At 37.0% G+C, this 22,172-nt stretch overlaps 1 protein-coding gene across 1 annotated transcript in view; it reads left to right on the forward strand.

Moving 5' to 3' along the window:
• The window catches only part of LOC149782420 (uncharacterized), a 162,688-nt gene that overhangs the window by 108,017 nt on the left and 32,499 nt on the right, over positions 1-22,172 (forward strand). The window contains exons 12-14 of the mRNA XM_089935136.1: positions 9,437-9,751; positions 15,663-15,800; positions 20,022-20,052. Of these exons, the coding sequence (XP_089791262.1) occupies positions 9,437-9,751; positions 15,663-15,800; positions 20,022-20,052 (484 nt within the window). The remainder of the gene's footprint in view (positions 1-9,436; positions 9,752-15,662; positions 15,801-20,021; positions 20,053-22,172) is intronic.

Raw genomic sequence — 22,172 nt, forward strand, 5'->3', positions numbered from 1 at the left:
GAGCTTCCAAGCTGATCCAACTCTAGCACTTTGTGCCAGATACCAGACTCGACTTGAAAATATATAATATATTTCACTTAATCTTAGAGAATGGTAAGCATTAGGTAAATTAATTTAGATTGTGTTTTATATATGGAGATTTCAAAGTGATATTAAGGGTGCAAACACAGGAAAAAATATTAAACTTGACATAGTGACATGCAGAAATGTGAAGCAGTGGTCATGTATTAAAGTGATAACTTCATCCAAAAAATAATCTAGGTTAATTAACTTCTGGCATCTAGTTTTTTTTAAAGACGTGTCATATATTTGTTTCAGTGACAATCTGCTGCCAGGAGAAAAAAAATTAATTGTCATACTAAATACATTTTTTAAAATATATACAAGTTTTGTTTTGTTTGGGAGAGATAGAGAGCCACACCATTCTGCCAGCATTCTATCAAGAATTGAACTTTGTGAATTTTGCTTTTTAAAAATGCAAAATGAAATATCATTTTCCATGACAGAGACTTAATTTGATATCAAGGCCTTAAAGACAGTTAGTTCTCCCTCTTTACAGTAAGGAGACTGGTTTACAAAATCCAAAATATGTACACATCAAATTCTAGTCACATGAACACAAAACCACTATTGTAGCCTCACATTCAAAATTAGGTGCAATTTTCAAGATTGAACTGTTACAATTTAGCTCATTAATTTGGGAAATTTCATTGCACACAGAACTAATATATATGCTTGAGTAGCCTCATAATCAAGCTGAGCAATTCTACTTTTGTACAATTCCATATTAAACTGTTTTTGAGCTTCTAAAACATCTATTTGGTCAGATATATTTGTCCCATCATCTAAAATAATTTCCTTTATTGTCTTATTGAAACGATTTAAAAAGTACTTTGTGCTTTTCTCCCCAAATTTGTACCATCTAGTTTTAGATCTAATTATTACACCTTCGATATATTTTTTCCTAGTTTCCTATGATTCTGCTTTTTTTTCTTCTCTAAATGTTCCAGAGTTTCCTGTGTTATTCAACAGTCCCCATTGAATTTCTATTATTTCCTGCTCAATTTTCTTTACTTTTTCCTGTTTCTCTTTTGTTTTCCTAGTAGAATAACATATAGTTTCAGATCATTTTTAATTTTCAAAATTTTGAAGAACATTTGATCATCACAGAAAAGAGAAACATGGAGAGAGTCATGTTCCTCAACAGTTGGCCATTAAATTTCCAATATCCTTTACCCTTTGGACACGTTGAAAAAGCCACACTGAAATCAATAGCTGAATGATCAATCTTATACCTTGGTAAGATACACGCATCAGCTGTATTTATATGATTGTCATCCAATACAAGAAAGTAATATAATCTACTTTGTTTCAAGGCAGATTTAGGCCAATAAGGTATACATCTTTAAGTCTTGATTGGAATTTTGCCAGGGGGCAATGAATTCTTTTTTCAGGTCTTGAATCGCTGCCCTACACTGTGTTTGTCATAAAATATTATAATTATTCAAATCTAAGTCTTGAACAGCATTCCAGTCTAAGCATATTATAATTCATGAGTTCTCAAAAAATAAAATCTCCTCCTTTAACTTTCAAAAAAAAGCTAGGATTATCATCATTATAACCATACAAATTCACAAGGGATATTCTGTTGCCATTAAATGTGATATCTAAAAAAATAAATCTCCTTTGACCATCACATCTTTCTTTAAGAATTACGAATTCAAAAGTATTTCTATAAAATATTGCAACCCTAGCACTATTACATGAGCAGTGGCTAAATATACATTTGTATCCCCATTCAGCTGCCCAATACATTTCATCATTCTTTGTACTATGAGTTTCTTGCAAGCATACTATAGATACATTCTTCTGTTTTACCCAGTGGAAAATGTCCCTTCATTTAAAGACTGAACCTTGCCGGCCTTTAACATTTATAGATATCATTTTTATGTTATTATCCATGAAAACAGTAGAAATTTTACATGTACATGTTCTTGTACAGGAATGTGTGAAGTAATTATCACCTTGAGTTTATTCTTGGAAAAAGAACTCCAAAGTATTTGAAAAGCAGGCATAGGTGATTGTATATGTTTGATTTATGAATTTTCAGTAGTTAAAAGATTCTGTTTTTATTTCTGCCAAAAATGCTGTGAAAAAACCCACATTATGCATTCAGATGTAATCATGTTGGGTTTTAACATGTAAAAGCAGAGAAAGTACCAGGTGTTAAATGAGGCTGCCATTTTGAAAACATTTTAATTTTGATCACCTGTGCCTGTTGCTATATTCCTTTGTTAATAGCTCACAAAATCCCACATCACTAATAGGCTGAGCAACTGACATGTTTTATAAATGTATGGCTAAAATGATGAAAATGCTAATCATTTAATAAAACACAGTAATAATGTTGAATAACATTTTTAGAACACCCACATACCACAAGGAGCATGGGTAAATGTTAGAAAGGACACTTCCTGAATTTACCTGGGGAAAAAACTTGAGTTTAAATCGATGAACAAATAAGTAATAAATTGAAGGTAGAACCTTTGAACATTTCAATAAACCCATATTAAAATCTCTGATGCATGTTTATACACTTGTCAAGGCAAAATATATACAGAGCAATACTGCGTATGGTCTAAGGTTGACATTGCCCGGGGTGGGAGTGGGAGACAAGCGCCCCAATCCTCCAAAATGCCCCATACGGCCTGCGTCTCTTACTGCCTCTGTCAACTAAAATCCAGCTCCTGGCCTTTGCGAGTGGCTTAGATTTGAAGCCCAGCAGACCATGTTTTCTACTAACAGGAGAAGGGGTGAAGGCGGCCCACTGGCGCCTTAAAACCAGTTGCTTCGGGTAGATGGGACTCGTAAACTTTGGATGGTAGCTCATCTAGGAGAAGGAAAACTCCGATTCCAAACCTCTGCTGCCTTGTGGCTATACCCACTCATGGGAAAGGCTAAGGGAGTAAACCCCAACAGAAAATCCGGAGATGGAGTCCCTAAGGCGGTATGACATTGACTTCAACGTCATTCCGGCAACTCCTGCGACGCCGCTGGTGCCAAGCTGTATCGGCATTCGTCGTTCCCTTGGGCACACCAGCTGCGTGGAGAGGGGGGATCTGCTGCATGGGCAACAGCTGATTCTCCATACCACCCTGCCCAGGCTTCATAGCTCCACTGGAGAAGACACTCCAGCGTCATCGTACGGCGTCGGCACAACACGAGAAGTAGCAGTTTACCGGTTCTAAGTCAAAGCTCGATTGGCGTACAGCTTGGCGCCAGGGGTTACTTCTGACGGTGGGAGAGATCATCAGGTCTCACTGGACAGCTACCACCCGCCTCAAGCTGGGCAGCCCCCAGTCAGTAAGGTGCTGCCCGCCATGGCCTGCCTGCTTCACTGGGTGCGTGGAGCTTAGAGAACCATCTCAACAAGTGGGCCACAAAACTCTGCACCAGGAAAGACTAAAAGAAGAAATAAAAAGACTCCAACTCTTCGTTTTGCAACCTGGAACATCAGGACCATGTGTCCTGGATTGACCACTGACCTACAGCAGATCAACGATGCATGGAAGACTGCCGTCATTGACAGAGAACTCTCCCGACTGAACATTGACATTGCCTGCCTCCAGGAGACCTGACTGGCTGACAGCGGCACCATCAGGGAAGCCAATTACACATTCTTTTGGCAGGGGAAGCCCTTGGATGAACCTAGACAGCATGGTGTAGGCTTTGCCATCAAGAACACGCTAATCGCCTTCATTGAACCTCCATCATCAGGTACTGAGAGAATCCTTGCCCTCCGGCTGTCAACATCCTTAGGCCCGGTCAACATCTTCAGTGTGTACGCCCCAACCCTCTACTCCACCTACGAGGAGAAAGACAAGTTTTATGAGGCTCTGGATCAGGCAATATCCAGTATCCCCAACAATGAAAGCCTTTACTTACTAGGAGACTTCAATGCTAGAGTGGGAGCTGACCATGAGGCCTGGCCCACCTGTCTCGGCTTTTACGGAAGGGGCAAGATCAACGAGAATGGTCAGCGACTGCTGGAGATGTGCTGCTCCCACAGCCTATGTGTGACCAACACTTTCTTCAAATGCAAGGAGATCCACCAGGTGTCGTGGAGACACCTACGTTCACGCCACTGGCACCAGCTAGACCTCGTCATCACCAGGCGTGCAGAACTGGCCAGTGTCCTCCTTACCCGCAGCTACCACAGTGCCGATTGTGACACGGACCATTCCCTCGTGGCCAGCAAGGTGCGAATATTACCCAAGAAGCTGCATGACGCCAAAAAGAAGGGTCACCCACGTATCAACTCCTGCTGTGCAAGCAACCCAGAGAAAACACAGCAGTTCATCAGCAAACTGAAGGAAGCCCTCACCAAAGTGACACCTGATGACGCCATTGATTCCAAGTGGTCCCATATCCGTGACTCTGTGTACAATTCAGCTATCACAGCTTACGGGAAGAGGGAGCGAAAGAATGTCGACTGGTATGAGGCAAACTGGGAGGAGATGGAGCCCGTGACTGAGGCAAACAGGAAAGCCCTCCTGGCATACAAGGCTGCACTTAGCCCCAGAACACTACAAGCCCTCAGGATTGCAAAGAATAACGCCCAGAAGACTGCCCGCTACTGTGCCAACACCTACTGGCTGAACCTTTGCAACAGTATACAGACAGCTGCTGACACCGGGGCAACAAGAGGAATGTATGAGGGTATCAAAAAGGCGACAGGCCCCCCCGGCTACAAGACCACCCTCCTCAAGTCCAAGACGGGCGAAGTCATCACAGACCAGGGGAAACAACTGCAGCGATGGGTTGAGCACTATCTCGAGCTATATGCAACCCAAAACAATGTCACTGGAACTGCCCTGGACGCCATTCCAGACCTGCCTGTCATGGAGGAGCTAGACACACAGCCCACCCTGGAAGAGCTCGAAAAAGCCATCGATTGCCTTGCCTGTGGGAAGGCTCCTGGAAGCGATGGCAATCCGCCTGAAGTCCTCAAGAGCGGAAAACCAGCACTGCTCCAGCCCCTACACACACTCCTCTGCCTTTGCTGGGAACAGGGATACATCCCACAGGACATGTGTGACGCCAACATCGTTACTTTGTACAAAAACAAAGGAGACCATAGCAACTGCAACAACTATCGGGGTATCTCCCTCCTCAGCATCGTCGGAAAGGCCTTCGCCTGTGTTGCCTTGGCGCGCTTGCAGATCCTAGCCTCCCGCATCTACCCAGAGTCCCAGTGTGGTTTTCGAGCTGGCAGGTCAACTGTAGACATGATCTTCTCACTAAGTCAGCTGCAGGAGAAGTGTCGTGAGCAGCGGATGCCCCTCTACATTGCCTTCATAGACCTGACGAAGGCGTTTGACATGGTTAGTCGGAGTGGACTCTTCAGACTCCTGCAGAAGATCGGCTGCCCCCCACGTCTGCTTGCTGTCATTATGTTGTTCCACGAGAACATGCACAGCACAGTGTGCTTCAATGGCGTAACATCTGAAGCATTCCCGGTCATTAGCGGAGTCAAACAAGGCTGTGTTCTTGCACCGACGCTCTTTGCCATCTTCTTCTCCATGCTTCTCCAGTACGCATTCAAGGACTGCAGCGAGGGAGTGTACATCCATACCAGGGCTGACGGCAAGCTGTTCAACATTGCCCGTCTCTTTGCTAAGACTAAAGTCACAGAGGTACTCATCCGTGAATTGCTCTTTGCCGACGATGCAGCCTTGACATCACACACGGAAGATGGACTTCAGCAGCTGGTATGCTGCCCCTCCCATGCATGTAAGGAATTTGGACTGACCATCAGTTTGAAGAAAACGAATGTCATGGCACAGGACACAGACTCCCCTCCCTCTGTCTCCATCGATGGGTACAATTTGGAAGTTGTCGAGAACTTCACATACCTCGGGTCTAACATCTCCAGCTCACTCTCCATTGATTCTGAGGTGGGCGGCAGGATTGCCAAGGCAGCAGCAGTGATGGCCAGACTTAACCAGAGGGTCTGGAACAACCCCAACCTCACAGAGAAGACCAAACTGCGTGTCTACCAAGCGTGCGTGCTCAGCTCACTTCTCTACAGCAGTGAAACATGGACCACCTATGCAAGACATGAGAGGAAACTCAACAGCTTCCACCTGAGATGTCTGCGGCGCATTCTGTACATCCAGTGGCAGGACAAAGTACCCAACACAGAGGTTCTAGAACGCGCCAACATGAACAGCATGTTCTCCATACTCAGCGAGAGGCGCCTTCGCTGACTCGGCCATGTCAAGAGAATGGACCCAGTTCGCATTCCCAAGGACCTGTTATATGGGGAGTTAGCAGAAGGTGCACGACCAACTGGACGACCACATCTGCGCTACAAAGATGTTTGCAAGAAGGATATGAAGACAGCAAACATCAATGTCAACGACTGGGAGAGCTGTGCAACAACCGTTCCAGCTGGCGTCTAGCTGTCAGGCAGGGAGTTCAAAACGCAGAGGAAAAGAGAAGAATAAAGCAAGCTGAAAAGAGAGCTAAAAAGAAGGATAAGCAAAAGCGTACTTTGGAGCTATGCCATCGTCTCTCGTAGACGGACGGATGCCAAGAAGACTGCGTAAAACTACAATGAATCTTAGTAGTACTGGGGAAAGCTGATAGTCCTTGTAAAAAGAATAAATCACAAAAGTTTTGGCTTCTGTAATGTTATGTTCTGTTTTATGTTTTGTCCTTGGCACAAGCTGCTGAAAGTTCTGACATGGGAAACAACATTGTAACAAATAAAGTTTTGTATATTGTATACTGAAAGATACAGCTGAGATGGCAATGAGTTTCAGTGACTAATGTATCAACATAAATATATCATCCCCCAGCTAAATTGTACTGCATTTTTATCATGAGCTACGGAGACTCCACTGTCTTACCAGGCCTACCAGATGAGAAATAATGATTGTTAATACATGTCATTTGTTGTTTGATTTTTTTATAGTTTGTTTTGTTTTTTCACACTACAGAAATAACCGATTCTTTACCTTAACAGTGCTTCACACAGTCAACTGTAACTGAGCTTTGTTAGTTCCAAAAGAACATATGACAAGTTACCATACATCATGCAGATAAGACTTAGTCAGAATAACACTTTCACCAACACACTCATACTATTTATTTTTGGAACCATTAGACAAAATTAAGTTATAAGGCAGACATATATGATTCATAGCCATACATAATAAAGGAAACAAATAAACTCTCATAATGCAAAATAAAATATTCAGAAGAATCCTATAAGTAAATTAACGAGTACAACACTGTTAATTTGGGCACCTTGTGTGATGTAACAAAGAGTCAATTAATGAGTATAACACCTTTAATCCAGACACCTCAAGTGATGTAATAAATAGTCGATTAATGAGTATATACACTTTGAATGATGTAACAAATTGTTGTTTAATGAGCATGACACCATTTAAAACAAATGGTTGATTACTGAGTATAACACCCTTAATATGGGCACCTCAAGTGATGTTACAAATGGTCGATTAATGAGTATAACACTGTTACTCTGGACACCTCGATAGATGTAATGTTTGGTTAATGAGTATCACACCGTTATTCAGGACAGCTTGAGTGATGTAACAAATGGTTGGTTAATGAGTATAACACCCTTAATCTGGACACTTCAGGTGATGTAATAAATGATTGATTAATGAGTATAACACCGTTAATTTGGGCACCTTGAGTGATGTAGCAAATGGTTGATTAATGAGTTGTTGTTGTTGTAGGGTTTCATGCCATTTTTCAACACATGATAGGTTATACATGGCAGCAGGTATTAATGGTGGAGGAAGAACCTGGGAAAACCCCAGAACGAAACACCGACCCACGAGATGCTACTGGCAAGCTTTCTCACACACCCACATTGGCTGAATCGGAGACTCAAACCGGCGCAGACAGGCAAGATGGCAGTGATCGTAACAGACAGTGCTTTAGACCACTTGGCCACTCAGGGCCCCATCGATTAATGAGTATAACACCCTTAATTTGAGCACATTTAGTGTTGTAAGAAAAAGTCAATTAATGAGTATAACACCATTAATTTGGGCACCTAAGTGAGTGATTTAACAAATGGTCAATTAATGGGTACAAAACCCTTAATCAGGACACATTTAGAGGTGTAACAAATGGTCCATTAATGAGTTATCCAGCATTTGTCTGAGAGGCTGGGCTATAAACATACCACCACATATTGTGTCACAGATTTAACTACTCAATGTACACTGTCTCCAAAATAAATGCAGACAACTACACAATAATTTTCAAGTGCTAAAGAATAAACAGTTACAAGAATGTCTAAGTCTAACCCTTTTATCACAGACATAAATGAGAGAGGAAAAATGCTCCAAAAATAGACTGGGACTATATTTCTGTGTACTCAACCAGAACTAATAATTGTGGTCTGGTTCCATGTGTTGAAGAGTAAAGGGAAAATAAGCATCCTTAAAAGGTATTAATGTCAAATCAGTTCAGAAGAACAGAAAGGAATATTGAGAATATTGTGAATAAAAGCAGCAAGGAACACAATTATGTTTATTGGACATCATGTGTCGATTTGAGTTTGTGTCATGATGGGAGATTTGATTGCTTTCGTCATGTGAAATGAAAAAATATAATTAAAGAATCACATTAAGAGAGATAACAACAAGCCATTGAGGTATGTATATGGTTTGGAACTGAAATTTTTGCAACTGTACTGGAGGTAAATAAGGTCTACATGTACTTTACAAACTTTTTAGTTGAAAATATTGGTTACATTGATGCATCAGTGTTGAATGCTAAACTTTTTAATACGTTTTCCCACTTTGCAATAGCTGTACATGGTATTTTGTTAAACCTTACTGAAAACTGGTCAAACTTACAGAAAGTAATATATAGATGGTCTTGTTAGAGTTGGCAGGTCTGCTGATGCATCCATTCTTGTTGGTCTTCATTAGTTAATCCTGGCTGAAGACATAGGCAGCCACAGCAGATTTTGGGTTATTCTTATGTTTGTGCTACACAGGTCATTGATCCAAGCAAAGTGGCATTTAATTGCCTCCCCTTCCACTTCATTAAGCAGGGACAGGTCCGCTGCATATGGCCATACCTTCTCATTCATTAATCAGGTGGAGGCCATTTCTTTAGCCAATGGTTTTGCAGGGTGGAGGCATGCAACATTCATCTTAGTCACCCACAATTTTCTGGACCATTAATTATGATGCATGGGTGAGATCAGCTCTCCATGTTACATCTCCTGTTACATATCACTTGTTCTTTATCTCATCAAATAGGTTCCTTGTGATCTTTGGCTACAGAATCCCAGTGACAAATATGTACTTATATAAAGGGTGACTTTCATGTTCTATAGACATATTTGTAGCCTCAATATGAATCATTCTTTTCTAAACAGGTCCACCCCTCATGGTACAAAGATTTTACTTGAACAGATTAGATGACCATGTTGAGCTACACTTTGATCCCGGTTTCAATGGAGGTCGTATTCAGGTATTTGTGATTCAGTACAAGCCTGAAACCAGTCTAGATACTGCTTGGATGAATGCAAGCATTCTGCAGGAGACAGAGACCCAGTATCGACTTCCTAATGGAACATTTGCTGTCAACATCACCAAGCCTTACCCTGGAAGCTATATTTACAGGATGTACTCTTGGAATGAGATTGACAGAAGTCCATACTCCCAGGAGATTACAGTGTTCTTTCCTGAAGGTACCAGAATTATTTATACTACATCAGACATGAATTTTAACTCTCCAGTTTAGAAGAGCTCATGCTACAACCTTGATATGATAGTATTTTTATTTTTTTTGTGGTTATACCTTAGTTTTCTGTCTTATTTGTTTCTCATTATGAAACACCTTTGTTTATTTCATTTAATGTTATATTAATAATTATGTTGGTTCCAAAGATCAGCACATCTCACCTTTTATTGGTCTCATCTCTTACTTTTGTGAAAGACATGGCAGATGTATAAATCACTGCATGTAATCCTAGTAACAGAATTTACTTAGACATTTTAACAGATTCTAAGCAACATATAGCAGAAACTCATCTGAAATAGTCATCTGTTTTCAATTTTATAACATTTGCTAATGGTCCCTCTCGACAATGTTGGTGGATTCCTATAGAAGTCATGTTGCCTTTCAATCCATCCTCTGTCTGTTCATTCAGCTTTCCACTCATCTGTCCATAAATGTGGTTTCTGCAAGATAACTTTATCGGTGAGTGTTGGATCTTAACAAAAAATTTCATGCAGGTTAAATTGATAAGACTCCGGAAGGGTTGAATTTTCAGTCTTTGCTGTCATCATTTACATGACTTGCAATATCTGATTGCCTGTCTCTCTAGTTTTATGCTTAATGTTTCAAAAGTTTTCTTGATACTCTGCATGGATGAAACTTGAATGAGTTCAGTTTCTGGCATTCCATGATAAAGAAGTTTTATCCTGATTGCCTGTCCTCCTGACTTTGACGTTTTTGCCAGAATTTGTTGGATTTCAACCAAATAAGATATGAGGTTTTATTTTGAGACTTTAAATGTGTTTGACATACAGTGTAACATGTCATCATGTACAAGAGTTATGTCCCATATTTACCCATCATTCTGACTTTATTTATATAGCAGAACTTTGCCAAGAACTGTTGGGTTTCAAACAGATTGTATAACTCCTAAACTACTCATACAATTGCAATTAACTTTATGCACACTTATGTATGTGGTCTAGTTGATCCTAATGAAAATGGTTAAGATTTTCAGTATGGCCACTACAGTGACTATCCTGATAGTATTATCATTACTACTGAATGGATCAATATAGGTCAGAACATCATAGGGTTTTCTCATAAGTTGTTTTTATGATGTCTGGTTGATACAAAATAATAATATTGCCAATCTTGTATTCAATGTGGCCACTACAGTAGCCATCTTTAAATTCTTGTTATTGCTGTTCATCCTGAACAGAAAATCATGTTGATGAGTTTTCACAAGAAGACATATTATAATGTTTAGTTGGTCATAAATTATAATTAAAATGGGCCCACATGGACATCAGATACCCCTGTCACAGTGGTCATCGTGAAGATTTTGTTATTGTTTCCCTGTATGAATGATGGATTGTTATATTGAGTTTTCTCCTCAAGATATCTTAGCAAATTATTTAACCAATTATTAATACATTGACTCATTAATATATTGTTTCTGCTTTGATATTTCAAAAATATGTCTTCTAAATGCAGTAGATGTGAGAAACACAGAGCAGAGAAAAGCAAGCATGAATCCTATCTGGCAGATACTTTCTTCCCCTCGTAGCAAGTGCAATTGTGGTACAAGGATACATGATTGGGTGTTCCTCAAAATTATCAAAAGGCACAGAGATTCAAGACCAGTATGGATGTACTAAGTAGACATCCAAATAGAGAACTGTTTTGGAAGAGATACTATTGGCCCCATCCACTCACCCAGTCAGGAAGATAATGCCTTCCACTATAACATTGGCAGATTTGGGGAAGCTGATTCCAGTGATATGCCAGTTTTTCAGCAACAGATTTGTTGACTTGCACAGATGGCTCGATTCCTGACTTAGGCCATATTTTACCTCCCTGTCCATCATTTACAGATAATTTGGTTACAATGGTGGATCGTTTCCCAATTTTAAAGCAGCCCAGTGGGCATCTATCCCCTTGCAAGTTTGACCTTTGGCCTGTCAAATCGGGCTTACGGGGTAGTTTATGGATTCAATGGATCCATCATGTAGTACCATATTGCTGTCCAAGGCAATATTAGCAGGCCACCCAGCCATTCGAATTCAGACACAATTACAAGGATCCCAACTCCTTAAGAAGAAAATCTGTATTTTTTATTACAAAAACATGATTTTCCATTTCCCTCTTTCTGTATCTGGTTTTTCTGTGTCTGGTATGTTTCTTAGCACTTTACTGTATCTGGCTTGATTTCCAGTTTTTATCTGCCAATACAAAGAGACTGTCTCACTGTGGTTCTCTTTATCCAACGCCATCAGCAAATCACAGCAACATAAGGATAAGTTTCTCAGCAAGAAGCAAAAAATAAAAAAGAAGAAAAGTAAGAAACTGATAAATTTTCACAAGCCAAGAAAAAGAAATGGGATCAAAAATTATAGAAGTGATTGAGAGAAGCAGTTTGCTTTCATTCATCTATCAACTTGCAGGGCCCATCATGCTACTGTTGCTCACAGCATATCTCAATACAATGTGGTGGACTATATGACATTAATAAACACAATGCAAGCATTGCAGTTGTATCAAAACAATCTGTAGTATCGTTTAAGGACCTGGCCTTTCCCCAGCCACACTGATGATCTGCATAGTTTTAGCTTTACCAAATGTACAATTTAGATGCAGAACTGAATATGGAAAGAGCAGATCATCAGTGGGTTGCTCTCAGGAAAAGAAAGGATGGATATGGCCAGCTGTTGTTTCCAACCCTTGGAAGAGTAACTATAGCAATACTTTCAATACTGCACAGCAACAGCAATGCTGAGAGTGCATTCATAATGGTCAGAAAAGAAACAGAACTAGCCAAAGAGCCAGACTGTCAGCATCAACCCTGAAAGCTATTCTTGTTAGCAAATTTGGCACCCAAGGACAAATAAATGATGAACTTTTGCAGAAATGCAAATCTGCAACATACAATGGACTGAAATAAAAAAAGTAGACATATTTATCATGATATATACACCTTACTCTTGTGCCTCCTGATTTTTTACCCTGCCTCCTGATTTTCGATGTTGATTTTCCTGATTCTGAATTTTTCAATGTTGGCAGGTCTGAGTTACATCATCATTACCCCAGGGCATTGATTATCCCAAAATGGAAGCAGATGAGTATTCTTGTAGTGAGTATGAGGTTACTTCTGAGCAACAGCCTTTCTCCGATCATCCACGGAGAGGACTGAATTTAATTTTAAGGCTTTCATCAAAAAGGAATACAGGGTATTGTCAACTTTAAAATGCCTCCACCCTCTAATAACACAACTGACTGTCGATGACGAGAAAAAGTCATTCTTTTCCATCAGCTACCCCAATGGTTAGCTGTCCAAAATTTATTATGTTTGGGAAAATGCTAAAGCCTTCTTTTTTGAACATGAAGTACAATGAGACAATTTGATTTGGGTCTGTATCTGTTGTTTGCTGATAAAAGGACTTGGTAGAATACAAAAACTGTTGACACTGCATATAACCTTGTGAATATAACATGCTAGTTATACCTGCAGACAATTATCTTATCCATATCTAGGTTAATTTGTTTCTCTAGATCTGCCTAATTTGTACTTCATAATTTGAGTGCACATTAAGGCTACTATGTGAAGAATGTGATGTCACATTAATTAGAGTACAATTATCACCGCCATCAATTGTTCTCCCTTTTGTGATGTAGTCATAAAAGAAGTTCTGTACTTATCATCTAGAGTCTGGGCCATCATTTAGTCTACCAATTCTTGTTTGTGGTCTCCTGTCCTAACTTTTGTTGAGATATGAATCTCCAATCTATTCTATATAATTTTTGCTAGTTTTACAGCAGAATTCATATTCAGCTATGTGTTCAGTTGTATGCACAACCTTTTCTTTCTGTATAGTTTTTACTATTCTATCATATTTCCTTGCTGGTCTTCTTTCTTCATCTCCAGTACTCAAAATTATGTAGTGCTGATGTCACTGTAATTGAAATATCAATTTTGTTGTTGTTTTAAGTCATATTAAATAGAGACTCACATGGCAGGTAAAGTATTGTAGTTTTAATTTGTGTTCAATGTCAGAAACATACATTTTGATACATTATATTCATTATACAAGCTTATTGTTCTTGTTTTTTTAAAACAAAGTGAGCTAAAATGTTTGCACTAGAAAACCCATTGAGACACACCCCACCTACATGTTGTGTGTTAATTGTATAAGTTGTCTTTTCTGTCTCTTTGTCAGATAAGGTATGGGATCTTACCCATAGGAGACATACACATAAGTGGATGAAGAATCATCATAATTTGTTTTCCACCTTGAGCTCACTCAAGTCTTGACAAAGATTTCTTAGCTGTCTGGGGAAGAAGGGCACTCATGGGTCCCAAGAGTTTATGGGATCATTCTCTTCAGAGACTTGTTAGGCCCATGGAGTCCCTCCCAATTGAAGATATAAACAAGTGGAGAATGAGTTGCTCCCTTCAATGAGGGAGGAGCAACACCCTTCCCAATCCCACAAGCCAAAGAGTGAAAGTTGTTGCCAGTCATGGAGTCTCACATGTTTGAAACCAAACAGATTCAGGTGGCTCCTCTTCACTTCTGGTCACCTGTCCAACCCCAGCTGTTATCAGAGATACTGGAGGAAGAAGAGATCTGATATTTTATTAAGGTAGTCCTGGAAGTTTATTGTCTTCTACTGCTGGCTTAGAGAACTTTAAATTTCTCTCCGAATAGCATGGGGTCACTCTAAACATTTGAAAAATGGAAATAGCATTTTTGTTGTCATGGCCCAGTCCACTTCATTAGTTGAGGCATGTAGTAGATACATCATACAGCCATAACATTGACAGATAAATAGGTTTATAATATAATAAGGGTTTTAATTCCACCATCCTAGCTTGTCAGGTGACATTTATCCACCTCGCTCCACATATTGGTATATTTTAGCTTGCTGAAATGGTATATTCTTTTTCATTCTCCAATCGGATGCAGCTGAAAGAATCTGGTCCATTCAGATCTATTATTACATTTAAATTGATGACACATGTTGCACATAACTTTCTTAAATTTAAACAGTTTTTGCATATTTTAGTGCCTATGTACATCATGGGAATTGCCTTATAGAATTCCTAACAGGTCACATATCAAGCTCTCTTGATGGTTAATTGACTGCTTGTTAAGAGTAGGAACTTGTTTATCCCAAAGAGGGTACTTGTTTAGTACACAGTTCAAATTAGTACATATGTCATGATTGATTAAGAATGAGGTGGTTCAGAGACACATGGCTAGTGAAGATGGAAAATCACTTGATACACAATCTGTATAGGAGAGAAAATTATTCAAAATAACAGTTTAGTCAGCTCCATCATTAATCTAAGATTAATCAAGCTAATGCCTATTATTACAGAACATTATCAAAATGGTATGGCTGAATGTTTCAGTCAAGCAAAGTTGCCAGTGAGGAATATTGATGACATAATAATTCAGAGAAAATTAAGCAAATTAAGAACTCCTTCCATGTTGATAAACTTGGAGTTATCTGTCATTTTCAGATCAGAAATCGAAAGGTCCAATTAGTATGTGCATTACACTTGTTGTTAAGAGACATCTTTAAAGAGCACACTTGTTATATTATGCATAGTGTTCAGAAAGAAAGGTTTATCATCTTAAAAGAACACGGACATCATTTGATGATAGGCATGATTACGGTTAACTAATTACAACTGCATATTCCTTGCATAAGGATGGCTATGTGCCAAGAAATACCCCCAAACAAACCCAGCCTGTCTGCTGCCAAAGAGCGTGAACACTATTATACAAGATAATATGTAAGCAATTCAATAACATATTTTCACAATAATACTGCATACAGTGAAAATATGATTAAAATGCTACTATTTTGTATTCAAGGAGAAAGACAGAAAGAGGATAATTCAAATGTGGCAGCAATTGCAGGTGGGATAGGAGCTGCAGCTGTCATGGTAATCATTATTGCAGTGACTATCTTTATATGCATTAGACGGTATCCAGGCAGAGGATGTTTAAACAGTAAGTCTTCTAAACATGCATTAATATTTCTTTTAGCTGTGTTTTTTCAGTGAATGCACAAGTTTTTATTCTGGGCAACTCAGACACAGAACATTCTTCAAATACTATGAACTGAATTTTAGCTTAGTTCTGAGGGGAGAACTGTTTGTGAAAAAAAAGTGCAGATACATGGCAAAATATTTTCATTATTTTGCCTAAACTAATTTTGTCATATAATCTATTACATCATTTGTTATTAATGCTCCATATTGTTTAGAACTAAAATTATATTTGAGGACATCTTAAATTTAAACAACTTACATTAAAACTCCATAATAAGTAATGTGCCTTTAATTATCCTTGTTGAAAATTAGCCTTTATAAAAGTTGTACCTTTCCTGGCTTTGATGGCATCACTAATCAAATATAAAACAGAATTAGAATATACTTCTACCCATGAACAAAACACATTCAGTGTAATATATATTGTTATTCATCTTCCAATAAATTCAAATTTGAAATCACATTTATATTTATTGTTAATAATATGGAATTTATTTTAAATGTAAACTGTATATATTTTAATGCATATTCTTGGTAATCAGAACCTCTAGAGACAGGTCAAGGAATATATGTCAACATTTCATCAGATATCTTGATGAGGTTTCATTAAATTAAATTCTTCAAAAAATTTAGTTTCAATTTTTACATGGTCTGAAATAATTCAAATGTGTACGAAAATCATTTGTTATAATTACTACCAACATAAACATTTTTATCATTTATCTAAACCTGTGCACATTCAGCACTCATAAAATATTAATCAGTTTGAGAAGAGTTATCTCTCCTGAACCTTGAAACTTAACATTTATCCCAATATTCTAAAAGGATTTCATGTATTTTGCAGTATATTTTTTATGAAAAGATATCCCATAACATTTTGAAAATTTATTTATAGTCTTGAGTGTTAGTTTACCCATGTTGCATTTGAGCAATGCTACAAAAAATGGTATGTCTTCTGCAGGTGTTTTATTGTCAGACTTTATGTTAACATGGAAGATAAATATTTTAAAATATCACAAATTTTTATGTTGCTTGACCATTTTATTGCAAGCAACCTTCTCTTAAGTTCAGAAAAAGCAACCTGATATTGTGCATTATAAAAGTTCTGTAATGTTACTGGTACAAACAAATTCTTTCCAAAAATTGTATTACTCATAAGCTATAAATATGCAAAATTTGTCATGTGAGAAAAATTATGTGCTCAACCTGAAAAATGTCTCATTACCTCATTTGCAGCAAAACTAATCTAAACTATCTATTGTCAGATCAACATTCAGATTTTTTTTTAAGTTTCAAGTTTATTTTATGGAAAAGTTATAGTTTTGCCAATACCTTAAGCTAAACAGATTTCTAAACATGGATTTAACACATTGCTAAACATGTATATTTCCACTTTTGAAACATGCATTTACTAACATTTCAAAACATGTAGTTGCTTTAAACACATTTTTATTAAGGAAATATCTACACATATATTTACTAAAAACATTTGTGGTCAAAAGTGCTCACCATTATGGATCACTGCCATCTCACCTCTGTCTGCATCGGTTCTAGTCTCGGGCTCAGCCAATGTGGGTATGTGAGAAGGCATGCTGGTATCTTCTCGTGGGTCATTTGTTCTTACCAGGGTTTTCCCAGGTTCTTCCTCCACCATTTATACTAGTTGCCATGTATAGCCTATCTTGTGCTGAAAATGACATTAAACCCATAACAACAAAAAGCAACTACATAACTATTTATTAAGCACATTTTATAACTAAAATGGCTTTATTTGTTTTCTAAATGTTATATTTATATTTGTGTAACTCTTGGTACATGATAATTATTATGCCTATGGTATGTATAGTTTTTATTTATGATTATTGTGTTATGTATATTTGATTTAATTTCTATTTAATTTAATGTTTGTTTGTTAGTTTTAATATTTTTATTCTGTTATGTGCTATTGCAATGTAACTTTATTTAATGGAATATAGTTCAGTTCTGACTGATTTTTTAATTTTTCAAAGTAAACATCTGCTAATAGAAACTTTGTATCTAATGCTGACCTAGCTCCTGACCTTGAATCAGAATCAGTAAGAGTTGTAGTAAGTTTTTATTTTTTTTTTATTCTTTGGCAGATTTAGATTCATAAAGTGTATTCGAGGCCATACTTGGAGTATGTGACAAATAACATGTAGCAATTGTTACAAATTCTGGTTTTTCCAGAGGATTGACCCACATCCAGGCATCTGTTTTGCGTTGTAGATAGATTTATTACTGATGTTTTGAGAACTAATAGTTACTGTTGCCTTAACACTTGGGAAGCTAAAGTGATTTATGTTGTGACCAGTTTTGGGCTAATTATTTTGTTTTCTTAAATTTATTTGGATTTCAAGTTTGTTTTCCCTGGAATTACTCGTGCTCTAAATTAATTCTTGGATGAAGACATTTATTGAAATTTACACAGAATTCAAAAACTGGAATATTATTTTCTGTGATTCAACAAAGAATTGTTGACAAATCAGTACGATGCTGACCACATATGTCATTGCCTTCCATTTTTTATTTCATCATGATTCAAACTCAGTTTCATTAAGACTTTTTATTACAAGGGGGACTTCTATTTTTTAATTCTTGGATTAATTTTGGATTTGGTTTGTAAAACCGTAAGTTCTTTGTCTCATGTTTACCTTGTTTTTTTTCTATGAAAATAAATTATTTGTTAAACTTTACAAAGCTTGTTGTTTTCACTCTTTTCTTATTACTGTTGTAAGAGCCTAAACACGTAACAATTGTAATGATCATCTATAGTCAAGATATTCGAAAGTTAATTTTTGTCGATGGGTATAAAATTCTATTTTAATATATTTATAGTGTTGATTGCATAGGATCTATAAATAACTGTTGACCTAGGTGTTTATGATCAATATTAATAACATTACCTTTTTACTAGATAGAGGTTGTTTCACATTGTAATGTTTAGGCCATGTGGGTTTTTAGAAGAATTAAGTTTGTTCCCATTGGATGGGATAGATTGACTGAATAAGTATTTTGAATAGTAAGATCTGTTGTGTGGGGTATTTTGTAACATATGGTCATAATAGACTCTTGAAGGTGTTTATAAGGAGAGAACTGAGTATTCAGATTCATTCCTATTTTGGATTCCAACCTTTGTTTTTTTTAGTTAATATTAAGTCTGCAGACATGTGTATGTTGTGTTTAGATATTATTTGAAAGGAAAACTATTTGTCTGGATTATTCACTGGAAATAGAAATTACTCATTGGACTATAATATTATTCTGGGATTTCGTGAATTATTTGAAGGAGTTCTGGGCAATGTGATTTTGACACGTCAGGATTCTTGGTGGAACAGTACATTTCTGGATCTGAAATTTAAATGGAAAATTTAATAATTGGACTTCTACAGAACTTTCGGTGGGTTATTTTGGATTCAAATCATAATGTTCTAATTTCTTCTTGAATTTTCTTTTTATAACATTGATTATTAAACTATTTGTTAAGGTTTACAAAACCTGTTGGGGGTTTTGTTTCTCTATGTTACTTAGTTTATGGTCATAGAGTCATAACAGTTTATTTCCTCCAAAAAGTAATAAACATGGAAGATATAAGACAATCTGTGGTCATTTGAATTTGACTATAAAGCACCCTTAATATCTGATGTTTTAATTTTAGTTACTTGCAGGCAAAACAAGTATTCAGAATGAGGATGATATTAAATGTCCTGTAAGTTTTACCTTTTGCAGGGATATTTATAAAACTAGTACACTCGATAAACATGTATACATCATGCTTGAGTACTGTATTTTGGGAGACTTACCCTACATGCGTAACCTATGCATGCTACATCCATGCCAATATACCTATTTATTGGTTTAAAACAGTCTGTATTATTTCAGTGAAAAGCTTTATATCAAAGCATAGTTTATTTATAAAAAAATAGATGCTTGTTACAAAGCTTATGGAAAAAAGCAAATATGACTTACATTTAAGCACTGTCAGAAATGTTTGCATGTTGGCTTTAATTTGCAGATCAGGCACATCGAAATTCAACTAAAGCTTTAGACTTGGAATATTTTTTTAAAACATTTTATAGTCTCGTGAAATATTCTTGTACAAAAAAGCTTTGATGATTTGTAATAAAAGTCATAATCTAATTCAGTCCTCTTTATAATTCAGGGCAAAATTCCAAGAAAGGTTTTCAAGACAGGTAAGGCATATCACATATTCCTTGATGTGTAATTTATTCATTGAATATTGATTAAACATTGCACAAAAAGAAAGAAAGAATTGTTTCTTTCTTTGTACTATTGTTACTTATTGTTGTAGGTTCTAAAAGAAAAATTGTTCTTGCACATATAAAAATTAAATACTTTTGTCAATATTATTATTTCTAATGATATTGTTTAAATGGTCAACAGCAGCATTATCATTATCAGTAACATCAGTAGTTGTAGTAGTATTAGTAGTAGTAGTAGAACATTAAAGTTACATTCTTAACCATCTCCATTGATGTGAACATATAAACTTCTCACTCTTGTAAAAAAAGAAACAATAATGTAATGTATATATTTAAGACATGTTATGGATGAAATAATATTTTAAAACAAAAGCTTTCTGTCAGCATATTTCTAGCATTGAGAAACATGTATATCTATCAAATTGTAATCTGAGTTTTAATTTTCTCAGTATCTCTTCAGGGACCCAGGGAACCTATAAACTGGGGTACTCACCAATAGATGCAATTTAGAATTTTCTTGTCATTTTAATATGAACTGTGAAATTTAACTACCCTGACATGTATTTTAGAAAAACTGCCTTCCCTGGTTACCATGTTTGTTTGAATGGAACAGACCATACCATATTTCTAATCAGTTTCCTAAGATATGAAAGCTGTTACAAAAACATGTTGAAGGATTTCGTTTGATAATATGTTCTTAAAGTTGTGAAAATGCTCAGTAGTCACAATGAATTGACAATGTTCCAAAACTCTCAATTATTTTGTGTGTATTTCACATAAATGTACCACAATAACAGTCATTACCAGGATTGCATGATATTTTTGATGATTTACTAATATTCAGAATACATTTTACCAATGTGACCTTGACAAAATATGATTGTTCCTTAATTAGTAAATACTATCTAATGCTTGCTTTTTGATTCATTATAAATAAATTGACAGACACAAAGACAAAATATGATTGTTCCTTAATTAGTAAATACTATCTAATGCTTGCTTTTTGATTCATTAATAAATAAATTGACAGACACAAAGACGATGTAAAAGAAAGAAGATTCAAGCCTCAAAATTCATATACACTGAAAACAGCAACGTTTATAAATCCATGTGCACTAGAACTATTGCACACGCAGTGATGAGATGAGGCTATCAATGATCTGTCAGAGTCAAATACAGTGAGTAAGCTGCAGGCACTGGAGGAAGAACAATCACCAACCTTCACTTTGCAGATGATATTGATGGTTTAGCAGAAGATGAAAAAGAACTGGCCAACCTGGTTAAGCACATCGACACAACCTCCACAGCATATGGTATGGTGATTAGCATAAAAAAATAAAAAAAATGATGACAACAACACCAATTGCATTAGTACAGAAATAAAGGTCAGTGGACAGAAGCTGGAAAGAGACACAAGGTTCAAGTACTTGGAATCAGTTATCACAGATGAGGGCTCCAAACCATAACTACTTTGTAGGATTGCCCAGACAACAGCAGCAATAACAAGAATGAAAACAATATGGAAAGATACCAACATTGCTTTTGGTTCCAAAATAAGGCTTGTGTGCTTGATTGTCATATCCATCTTTCTGTATGCTTGTGAAACATGGATGCTCACATAAGATCTACAAGAAGGAGTGAAACCTTCAAAATGAGATGATACAACAAGATCTAGGGCATCTCATACATTGAACATGTAACCAACGAAGAAGTCCACAACAGGATCCACTGAGCCATCAGATCCTATGAAGACCTCTTGACCACTGTAAAAAAAAGCGTAAACTGAAGTGGTAGTGTCATGTCTCAAGATCATCTAGACTGGAAAAAACAATCTTGCAAGGCACAGTGCGAGGGTGCAGAAAAAGAGGCAGACAAAACAAAGAGGTGGGAAGACAACATTGAGGAGTGGACAGGCATGGGATTTGGAGATTCCCAAAGGGCAGTAGAGAACAGGGGAAGATGGAGAGAATTGGTTGTAAAGTCAACTGTGGTGCCTTAATGACCTGTTGGGTTAAGGGTTTGATGATGATGATGATGATGGTGATGGTGACGGTGATGAAGCTGCAGGCATTAGGCAGTTCAGCAGGAAT

The sequence above is a fragment of the Sinohyriopsis cumingii genome, chromosome 15 (assembly GCF_028554795.1).
Source record: "Sinohyriopsis cumingii isolate HCF-2022 chromosome 15, ASM2855479v2, whole genome shotgun sequence".
NCBI classification, from domain to species: Eukaryota; Metazoa; Mollusca; class Bivalvia; order Unionida; family Unionidae; genus Sinohyriopsis; species Sinohyriopsis cumingii.